Below are 12,098 nucleotides of genomic sequence, written 5' to 3' on the forward strand. Positions count from 1 at the left end.
TCACGTGATAGAGCGGCTGTGTGTATTTGTAGCCTCGCTACCAAACCGGCATTTCATCTCCGAGGAAGTGATCCCAGAGAGAAATAAAGCAAGTGTGTAAGTTCATCTCTGAATGTTTGTAAAGCATTCCCACGTTAAGCTTAACAACCGATATATGGAGCGACTGCTTCTTCTCTCTCCCTCCCTCTCCTGCTGCTACTTCAATCATGAAACTGCTTAATGATCAGCTGATCAGCTTTTCTGTCGCGAGTCCGTCTCTCTTCTTTGTTTTTGGCCCACTTTGCACCAGAAAGAGGAAACCAGCAGCTGAACAACAGCAGCACGTTTAACCTTGATAATCTGTTGTTAGAATTTATTTAATATTACTTTCTACACCAGGATCTTTTTCTACGTAGCTGACGGCTGGTAACTGTGCAGGGGCGGATCTAGCAAAGTATAGCCAGGGGGGCCGATAGGGCATTAACAGGGAAAAGGGGGGCACAAAGACATACTTTTCTTTCTTATTCTCATTTAAAATGTCTAGCTTTTATTAAATAATTATCTGAATCTTACACCCAAAGTTTTAATCTGATGTAAAATGTATAGAAGTCCATTACTGTATATAGTAACTGTTAAGTCTAATATACCCTAGCAAGCTGTAGTACTTTTTCCTTTGGGAAAGTACCATCTGTGAATTCTGCAATTCTGTTGAAGAAAGATGTTGAATCTATTTAATTATTCTTGAAAAATAATTTATTTCTGTTAATTTTTTTTTTCCAACCTGCATCAAATTAAAGTTGATTACGTCAATTAAGAATCATGAGGTGGAGGGTGGTTCCCTGTTTTTTTTTTGCTGGGAGTTTGCAACCCTATTAGTTAGGTTGCTTAATATTTCTGCTAAGTACTCTTTAAAATACCAGAATAGTAAGGCTGGAGTAGGTTTAAGTTTATTAGATTGATCAGTGTTGCTGAACTATGAAATATTTTGGGTGCAGTGTATTTTTTGCATACAGGTATAACAGAATAGCTTTAGTGTTGTTGTTTATTTAAACTTGAGTATGAACTTATACAAAATGCAGCAAGATATTAAAAAAACAGTTTTATTGATTAAAAAACACTATATCGGATTCATATCGGTATCGGCAGATCTCCAAATTTATGATATCGGTATCGGACATAAAAAAGTGGTATCGTGCCATCTCTAGTGAAGATACGAGATGTGCAGCACCTGAAACTACGGATACTGGATGCCTGTGCTGGCATTTCTCCAGCGGTGTTGCTATCAGTGTGTGAAGAGTGGGAGAAGAGGGTTGCATTGACAATCCAACACAATGGGCAGCACATTGAACACATTTTATAAGTGGTCAGAAACTTGCAAATAACTCATGAAAGAATAAAGTTACGTTGAAACTAAGCACACCATTGTTTTTCTTGTGACATTACCAATAAGTTTGATGTGTCACATGGCCCTCTTCCTATTGAAAAAACAAAAGTTGTATCCAAGATGGCCGACTTCTAAATGGCCACCATGGTCACCACCCATCTTGAGGAGTTTGCCCCCTCACATATACTAATGTGCCACAAACAGGACTTTAATATCACCAACTATTCCCATTTTCTTACGGTATATCCATATAAATGGCCCACCCTGTATAGAGACCAATTGCGTCCAGAGGCGAAGCGGCGGTACTTGCAGAAATAGCGTGCATTGGAAATGTGGACCCGTATGAAATATGGCCGTAGAGTAGAAACCCTTAAGACTAACCGCTATTGACGTAGCCTGAGATATTTTCGTACCTTGTCTGTGGAGTCAGCGCGTACAAGTTGTCATTCAAACAAAGGTAAGTCAGCTCGAGTACTGCGAGTGAAATGCGTTTGATTTTCCCCCAAACATTCAAATTAGTGCAAACATAAATTCATTCATGAGGGGGAAATTACAGTGAGAACGTGTGGAGGCTCTGTTAGGTGGATAACATAGTGAGTTCAGTGCATTCATGTGACATTGTCCTGAAGGATTTAGTTATTCTTTATGGTTAAAGAAATTGCAATAATTTATTCATATTTATTGTAAGTCATTCTAATTATACATCTTGCTTCCATGTTTTTATCCTGTGTCACTAAAAATACATTTTATTTTAGTTTTATACATTGATTGTCACTTTATGCTTTTTCCATCTTGAAAGTGATTACATCCTTGCATTACATACTTTAGGTTCATTTTCTGCAGGCAGGTTTCTGAGAGAGAACAGGCAGATTTAGAATATAACATGCAGCGTTCTATAGATGGAGACATAAAAAAATGAAAAATTACATGTATGTGCTAACTTTCTAAACACTTTGTTACATTTATGATAAAGTAGATAAAACACATTTGTGTCGCCCTTGGCTCATTAGTTCTTGTCTTTAAATTAACTTTGTCTGTGTGTGTTTCAGGTCCTGCACTCTCAAAGACTGAATGAACCAGCATTGCAGCCATGGGTCACTTTGAGCATCACAAGAAAGGTTGAAGCCGCCCACTGCACCTGTAAGGCCGGAGTCGTGGAGACCTGCACCCATGTCGCTGCTCTTCTGTTTAATGTAGAAGCAACAGTGCGGATCCGAGGCACAAGGACTGTTACAGATGAACCTGCATACTGAGTTTTGCTGGGTAATATGACCAAGATACAGCCAGAGGTTGGCCAAAAGATAGACCTCTCCTCTTCAGCTGCCCAAAAGAAGGCTCTTGATCAAAACATAAAAAGACCCTCCGTATTGAAAGGTAAAAGGAGCCGTCCTCAAAGAAGAAAAATCCCACCTGCTTCTATGGAGGAGTTGTCACTGCTTTTGGATACTTTGCTGGAACACAGTAAAGCTGTGGGTCGTGGGAATGACCCATAATGTTTTATCTAGGGGTCTAGATTTATGCCTGAAGTGCACTGCCATGTAAATAATTTGCATTTACTGAATATGTACTGACAGAGTACCACTGTTCAAAAGTTGAAGAAACAAACTAATTTTTGGCGCATCAGGCCAAAATCCTTTCCACGCCCACCCCTATTAACAGCACAGGGGGCGGGGCTTAGGCTCAGCTCAAAGGCCTAAATAGAGCCTTAGCGATGCTATACTCTCTACACAAGTGAGCTCCAAAGTTGTTCCGTCTAAAATACCGCTGAAAGTCTAAAATACCAGTGAAAGTCAACCTTTATTAAATATGTCTCACATTTATGCTAGAGTTAATGATCGCGATGGTCCAAACTTCAACAAGGCCCTCCAAACATCCTCGGTTCAAATGCCAAACAAGGTACTCGCAGAGCTTAAAAAATTGAGAGCTCGAAAAGAAAAAGAACTAAAAATTAGCGAGGGAATGAATATATCCGACATATTAATTCAAAATAATCAGCATAACGCTAATCTAAGAACCCTTAAAGCATACGCGGTTCTTCATAAGCAAAGAGAGCAAGTTAGAAGGAAAAATAACCTTAAAGAAGTTAAAAAAGAAATCAAGTTAAAGGAGCAACAGGAGAAAAAAACGTTAGTGGAACACCTTGAACACGAACAAAGAAAGGAGGCTGAAAGAAAAGCCAGGTTTGAGTCACTCCACAACAACTGGGAGGACGCAATCAGGCTAAAGAAAGAGATAATGCAGGACGAACAAAGGGAAAGTCGGGAGTGGGGTGAGGCTGGCAAGAAGGCTGACGTGATATTATTGGCAAAGCATATGGAAGAGACGCAAAAAAGGCGTGACAAATGCATTGCACTTTGCCAATATAATAACGAGAGAGTCAAAGAAAAACGTGCTTTGGCTAAACTTGAGAAAGAAATTGAAACACAGTATTTGTTAAAGCAACGACGTCAGGCCACCGAGAACGAACGCCGTCGTCGCGATATGGAGCTGGAACTTCTCAAAGCCGCTCGTAAAAAGATCCCAGTTTTAGACAGAACAGAGGGGAAGAAACATAGTGTGGTTTTAAAAAAGGAAGGTTCAGATGACTTTCGACCAAAGCCAAAAGAACCACTCCTGCAAACTTGTACTGGTCGGGTTCGTGTGTTCCGTTGTCAGCAACGCAGCAGCTCAGAACAAACAACACCTAAAACGGAATGAGTTCGGCTGCCAACAATTAACAAAACAAACAGGCTTGTGTCTGTAGCTAAAGACTCACCATCTAATGCTAAAAAACTCATTCCCAACCCCCCCTCCCCTGTCTAAAATCTCAAAATTCACTGATAAAAAAAAATCCAAAACACACCAGATAAGGAAAAGTGAATGGTTCAGTCTAACACATGTGCCAGTGAGCCATTAAACTTCAGTAAACCTATGCAGTTATGAAACGTAACTTTCACCTCAGCCAAACCAATCTGCTCAGTTGTAAATAAAACAGTGAAGTAAAAATAACCCGACAGACAAAACCTGAGTGAATCAAGTCCAGTGTTTAACCACTGAGAGCTAAAACTCAGGTGACGTTTCAAAGCTGTGTGCCGGTGATTGGACATCAGTCGCTGATAAAGCTGGTTCGCCTATAAAGTGCTCTGTTGGGAAACAAGCTCCAGCAGCCCTGCGCTTGGGAAAAATACTATATTTACTTATCTTGTGCAGAAAAATGTGAAGACATTGCGTCATATTGAGCACCGGCTGCGACTGTGACTATCACCAGGTAACGTGGGCATGTTTCCTGAATTAGCAGCAGGTGTTAAACAGCTGACGGGTGAGGAGGATGCATGCAGGTAAACTGAGGGCCTGTTGAGCTGATCGCTGGTGTCCTGAGAAATATATCAGCTCATTCTTTATGTTACCATAGCACAGAGACACAAGACCAGGCGGAAAGAGACAATCGTTCGGTGAAAATGAGAATCTGCGAATGCAACATGTGGAACACGGAGAGTGGAATAAAAACAAACAAACAAACAAACAACTGAAAAAAAAGAAGAAAAAAAAACTGTTAAGATGGAACACTGGGGCTGTGAGCTCTGCATGCTGACTGTTAGCAGCACTAGTGACATCTCTGAAAAGAATCTGAGTACTTTTGCAAACATGTTCTATGTTGACAACCTGACCAGACATGTGAAGATTAGGCAACTACAATCGCAGCTAAAACACTATTAAAAGTGTAGTTGGTGACAGAAAAACAGGGTATTTTAAAACTTTATACCACCACCATTGCTGCCTGTGATTTGAAATGCATTCTGGGATACCTGGCTGCCCCAAGTCCGTACAAGCAATAGATTATCTAGGATCAACCTGTATTGACTTACTTTGCACAGCAACCAATCAAATGTTAGAGAAGCTGCAGTGGCAGCGTAACCTCCGCCCCCTTAGTTTGATGGTGACGCTGACAGATAAAATGATTTCAAAGCAGACATGAAGGGGGCAATAGTGCCAAAATAAATTAAATAAATACATCATTAAATATTTAATTAAATGTGTCACTAATTAATTAATTAAGAGTCGTAAATATTTATTCAATTAACTATTTCCAATTTTAAGTAATTATTCAATTCAGTTCAGTTCTATTTATATAGCGCCAAATCACAACAAAAGTCGCCTCAAGGCGCTTCATAGATACAGAGAAAAACCCAACAATCATATGACCCCCTATGAGCAAGCACTTTGGCGACAGTGGGAAGGAAAAACTCCCTTTTAACAGGAAGAAACCTCCGGCAGAACCAGGCTCAGGGAGGGGCGGGGCCATCTGCTGCGACCGGTTGGGGTGAGAGAGGGAAGACAGGATAAAAGACATGCTGTGGAAGAGAGACAGAGATTAATAACAGATATGATTCAATGCAGAGAGGTCTATTAACAAATAGTGAGTGAGAAAGGTGACTGGAAAGGAAAAACTCAATGCATCATGGGAATCCCCGGCAGCCTACGTCTATTGCAGCATAACTAAGGGAGGATTCAGGGTCACCTGGTCCAGCCCTAACTATATGCTTTAGCAAAAAGGAAAGTTTTAAGCCTAATCTTGAAAGTAGAGATAGTGTCTGTGTCCTGAATCCAAACTGGATTCCACAGAAGAGGGGCCTGAAAACTGAAGGCTCTGCCTCCCATTCTACTTTTAAATACTCTAGGAACAACAAGTAGGCCTGCAGTGCGAGAGCGAAGTGCTCTAATAGATAATATTTAATGGTGTATTTAATTCATTCATTATGTCAGTCCTGGCATTCCATAAAAAATTTCCCCGATTCAAATATAATCGCCGGATTTCAAAAATTGCGGTTTTAATTTTCGTAAACGACACTCAATGACTCATCAACTGACGCTACTTATCAGCCAATCAGTGGCATGGAGTCTGACTACTACTATGACCTAATGGAGAACCCAGAAAAGCATGGGTTAGGCAAGTGAGGCCTGCAGTTCTGGAGATGTTGTTCAGGCTTCTTTTGTGACCTCCTGGATGACTCATTCATGTGCTCTTGGAGTAATTCTGGTAGATCAGCCACTTTTGGGAAAGTTCACCACTGTTCGAAATGTTCTCAATTTGCAGATAATCACTGTGGTTCACTGGCTTTCCATAGCAGATGTCAATGACTTGGATAGCTTACAGTCATTAATAATTGAAATCTTCATTTAAAATTTGCATTTTATCTTTCTGTATATTAAAATTTGTTGATGATTTGAAATGTGTGAGAAATATGCAAAAATAAATAAATAAGCAATCAGGAATCAGCACTTTCCATTCAGCACTGACGACACATCCCCAGATATAAGAGCTACCAATTTCATAGGCACCAATGCACCCCTATTTCATTGAAGATGCAGGCTTTTGAGTCATCATTAATACGGATGGTCCTTTAACTCTTTAGTCCAGATGACATGACATTCACATTTTCAAAAAAGGAATTTCAGATTTCAGTTCGTCTGATCACAGAACAGTTTTCCACATTGGCTCAAAGTAGATAGCTGGATCATGTTCACATGTGACTTCTTTGCATGACAGAGCTTTAACCTGCACTTTTGAAAATCACATCAAACTGTCTTCTCAGACACTTTCTGATTTAGTGTTCCTGAACCCATGCAGTGATTTCCATGACAGTAATACCCGTTTTTAATGCGCTGCCACCTAGGGGCTAAAAGATCACACATATTCAATATGGCCTTGTTTCTTGGAGAGACTTCACCATATTTTCAGAATTTTCTGGTGATGTTGTGTACAGTAGATAATGGGATAATCAAAGTTTTAGCAATTTTATTTTGAGAAACATTATTTTGAGACTGTTCAACAATTTGTAAACTGGTGAACCTCTACCCATCTCTATCTATAATGAAAAACTCTGGGATGGTCTCCTTATATCCAATTATGTTCTTAATCCAAAACCAACCCGTTTAGTTGCAAAATGTTCCTCCCGCTGTTTCCTTTTACTGCCACCTACTTTTCCAGCTTTTCTTTTTTTTTTTTTATGAGAGCCTCCTGAGTGAGGTGTTCCAGGCATGTCTCACTGGCAGGATTATATCTCAGCTAGCCTGTTGTTGCCTTGGTGATCCCCATGACAAGCTAGAAGAGATGGCCGGGGAGAGGGAGGTCTGGGCTTCTCTGCTTAGACTGCTGCCCCCGTGACCCAACCCTGGATGGATGGATGAAAAATCCATCTGAACAGTCAGATTGGCACTGACAGAAATCTCACTTATCATACAGTGAGCAACAGACTCACTGTTAAATCAGTCATTTGTCTTGTTTATGTTTTGAGAAACAATGCTAACAATAAGTTGATGCCAGACTGAATAATAGTGTTAGCCAATTAAAAAAAGATGACGCAATAAAAACAGATCCGTTTAATTAAAGCCACCCAGGTGTTTTCTGTATTTGCTGTAAGACACATTCTTTTTTTTCTAGGCACTACAAGGAAGCAGTGAGACTAGAGCTTCAAGTAACTTTAATGATAGCGCAGACAAAAGAATTATATTCAGAGAGAGACTTATTAAATTATATAGTGCAATGAAAACTGTTGGGAAGCAACAGACACACGTGTCAACAGTTTTAGGAATAATTTAGATTTTTGTGTCTGTATTGCTAACAAAATGCCAGCAGTTACAAAAATAGCATAAGTTAAACAAGAATCTTAAAAAATAACACTACAATTTTTTTTAAAGTGACAATTTCTCTAGAATAACTCACTATACAACTTTATAAGTACATACTATATAAGGTAAGCTATATTAAACTTACTTCTGCTTTAGTTTACAAAACTGTATGCATTAGGGGTGGGGGGAAAAAATCGATACTGTGTAGTATCGTGATATTTTGTTTGCTAATGATGTATCGATACAGGGACAGCAGAAATCGATATTTTGTTACAAAAAAAGTTTTTGTGGACTGGAACATGCTCTGACTTCAGAGCATGTTGATCAGCTCCTTTTTCTGAGCAAGAATCCTGACATTCCTTCACTGTCCAAATGTGTTTAACTTTTTTTATGGCAGCAATAAACATGACAGTTTACTTAATTAAAATAAAACATGTCTTAAATGAAAATAAGTTTAAAACTTTTTTATTTAACGTAAAATTATATTTTGTTTTAATTTACTTTCAAATTCTTCAATTGCTGAAGGGGCTGCATAGTTTTCACAAATTTCATAGTTCAGAATAGCTATAATTGTACCAGATGGTAAGTTGGACTAGACTGTAATACAAACCGTTCAGTTTGTCAACAATAAAACTGACTGAAATGAGAGAAAGACTGAGTGTGAGACTTTGTTATTAGATAAAATTAATATTGATAAAGTTTACCTTTATGTACAGAATCTGAATATCGCAAAATATTTTTAAAAATTGCAATAATATCGTATCGTGCGTTAAGTATTGTGATAATATCGTATCGTGGGATGTATGGTGATTCCCACCTCTAGTATGCATAGTAAACCATTTTTGCTGACAAAGAAACACTTCCTCTCTGCTTATTTACAAGATACCAACAAGGTTAAAAAAGAAACGCTGATAGCACAGACCTAAGCCAGCACCCATAGACTCAATGGCTATCCAGAAAAACAAGTGGTGCCCAACAAAATGTATATACGTCTACTTCAATATGACTAAGTAAAAATAACAATAAAGAGAATTCTGAATGGCATACATTAGCAACACAGATAATTATCAAGATACTGGTCAAGCCAATGGCTTGAGGTAACCACACACAAATGTAAATGGCATAAATGTGTTGCTTACGTTTAAGCAGGGCTCTAGAATGCGACCGATGGTGCGACCAACAGTTGGTCATTATTATCGTTGCTTTGTGCTCTACTAAGAGAAAGATGATCATATGTGTATCATTATTAGGATAGGGATTTCTGTTGGTGTGTGAGACTGTAGCCTCAGGTCTATATTCTTATCCGGTAATTATGAGGCAATGCGTTTCAGGTTATTTTACAGAGTAACATGAAAATTAAGTATTAACAAATTACTTTTTCCTGGGAGTAATTAAGTACCGTACTGCAGATTGATTGCAATGTGTTGGTGATATGCCTGCATTTCTAAATTAGACAGCAATTATTTGCAAACCTTCATCAATCAGCCTTCCAACAGGAAATCTCTGTCTTAAAAATGGTCGTCACAACTTCTTGCAGTTGATCACTGACAGCAAAAAAAAAGTACTAAATGAAATCCACGGGAAACACCTAGTTTGCATGCTGTAACCTAGAAGTATGCTTTTGCTTGACCCAACATCCTGAAAATGCTGCATGTCCCCAGTTGGAATCACAGTAACTTTCTCATTCTAGTTCACTATCACTTCCTGTAACAGCACTTTGCTGTTACACATCCATAATAAGCCATGCTACATGCATAAGTCCACTATTTAAAGATTAACTACACTACAACTATTAAAGCAAATCGTGATAGTTGACAAATAATATCAGTCCTATTCTCCAAACCCAAGGTGATATATGGAGCAAATACAGCACCAAAGATCGTCCCGATAACGATATAAATCACAAAAACTTAACATTTTCTGTAAATTCTGTGAATCTCGGCTAGCAGAAGTGTGTGCAGCTGGGCGTCGTGTACCTGGAGTCGAGTGTTTTAACCGATGCCTGAAACTACACATTTTTAGACATAGGTTGCAACGCCCGCCGTTTTCTTTGTGAGTATTTATTACACGGCGTGCTGCGGGGAAAAGCCTGTTCTAACGTTTGAGTCTAAGGTTTATTTTTTAGCACCTGACGGCGCTTTTTTGCTTCCCATCCGTAAACACTCTGCATACTCTTTCATGTGTTTTTATATCATCAACTGATATATATATCGTTATATCGAACAGCCCTATACGAACCTTTAGAGGATAGGAACACCTATGTGAGTTACATATAAATGGAAAAACAAACAAACATCCCCACAGCAGTCTATTAACATTGGGGAACTGGGAACTTTCACAGTACTGTACATTAATGAATTTTTGGTTTAAGCGAACACAAATGACAAGCTTTTGCTGACCAGCAAACAGTTTTCCACTTTGCCTCAGTTTTGTTTTTAAATGCCATGGCAAAAAAGATGCTAAAGCATTAGCAGCTCTGCTAGCTAAACAGCTGAACCAGTCAAACACAGGAGAACACGTTTTCACTTCATTTCAAAAGGGAGAGACAGTATAACACTTATTAAACTGTCAAAGCTTCCCATCCAATAAATAAATACATAAAGCAGGCAGCGTACACAATAGCAGCTGAGGGCAATGCCAGCTCCATAGTATACAGCTGGATGCTTCACACTTGGTATTGCTTGCCATTGTAAAGGCAGGATGTGTGAAATGGGTGCCATGTCTTTCTTGATACATATGCCAACATGTTTGTCATGAGAAGACACGGCAACAGAAGAAAGACATCACACTACTGAAAAATAAAGTAAAGCTTTTTACTGGCTGTTTTAGAAGTTTGGACAGGGGAGACAGAGATGCTTTTATAACTTTGAATGAATCTAATTGGTTTAGTTTATCACTCTGTCCAGTTTCACTACATTTAAAAGTACAGTTTAGTGACTTTGATGATGATGATGCACCGAACATGTGCTCAGGAATCAAACTTGGAGTGAGAACATTGTAAACTGCTGTCCTATTATGACATATGTGCACACATCAAAAGGGACTTATTTCACAAGACCTCGCTTCTTCCTGGTACTTTTAATATCACACTGCTGACGGGACTAAAGGCAATCAAAGGGAGGGCACCAAAACTCCACCCGACAGCGCTCTGAGCCCAAAAAGTTACAAAGTAAATATGAAATGGTATTTTAGTGCAGCAGAAAGCACTGCTGAAGAACTCGGCTTACAAGGTCACTTTCTTCAGGGAGAAAATACCCGCTCACTTCTTGTGATACAACAACAAAGTAGTAATTACATCACACGGCTTTTCTGCCCTTTGATGTGTGTAAAGCTGTAGACTGACATTTTTTTTCCCAGCAGAGCTGTTTCTAAGAAGGCTTGTCCCAGCAACACCCTAGGCAGAGCTGCAGAAGTCCCTTTGCTAACATTTAATATTTTATACTGTGAGTCTGCTTCATCTTGTTCCCACCTCATCTCCCTTATTCTCCCTCCCACCGTCAATTCTCATAGTAGCCAACCAGGGATTACGCTGGCCTCTTTTGTGTGGCCAGTGAAGAGTCTGGCTTGCACAGCTTCATCTCCTGGCTGCTGCCGCAGGATTTCTGGTCAGAGCACAATGTTGCATTTCCGCCAAGAAAAAGCTGGCTTTGTTGTGTATCGCATACTATTAAAACTCGTGGTATAACGCTGCAATCACCAGGGGACAGGTTGGCTGCGTCTAGATTTTTTTTTTTTTTAAAGGCGGGGCATGAAGCTGAAAAGCACCACACAGGTTTTCAATTCTGCAATGAAACATTAGTGTGTTCTGCTTAATTTCAAGTTTCCTCCTGACTTTTTTTTGTGAGCTGACCTTGATCAGACAGGAAATCCAGCATGGTCTGCAGCAGGAAGGACAGGTGGCGCACAGACAGGGCCGGGTTGCCCATGCGACGGGAGGCGTAAACCAGTTCATGCAGGAGGCGCATCTGTACAGCAGCCCAGCCTCTGTGGGTACCTGGGGGAGAGGGAGAGAGATGACAAAATAAAAGTCAGATTTACAAGGCTGACAAAGCTCATTGCTGACATCTAATGTTATGCAGATATCAAATCAGATTAGTACACGTGCATCGGAGACATATTCTGCCTG

The 12,098-nt window shown here is 39.6% G+C and overlaps 1 protein-coding gene across 2 annotated transcripts in view; it reads right to left on the reverse strand.

Moving 5' to 3' along the window:
- trappc9 (trafficking protein particle complex subunit 9) overlaps positions 1-12,098 on the reverse strand; it is a 235,203-nt gene that overhangs the window by 196,162 nt on the left and 26,943 nt on the right. For both annotated transcript variants that reach the window (XM_084919346.1, XM_084919345.1), the window contains one exon: positions 11,823-11,966. In XM_084919346.1, the coding sequence (XP_084775472.1) occupies positions 11,823-11,966 (144 nt within the window). The remainder of the gene's footprint in view (positions 1-11,822; positions 11,967-12,098) is intronic.

The sequence above is a fragment of the Perissodus microlepis genome, chromosome 22, assembly GCF_051167445.1.
Source record: "Perissodus microlepis isolate ML-2025 ecotype Zambia chromosome 22, ASM5116744v1, whole genome shotgun sequence".
Lineage (NCBI taxonomy): Eukaryota > Metazoa > Chordata > Actinopteri > Cichliformes > Cichlidae > Perissodus > Perissodus microlepis.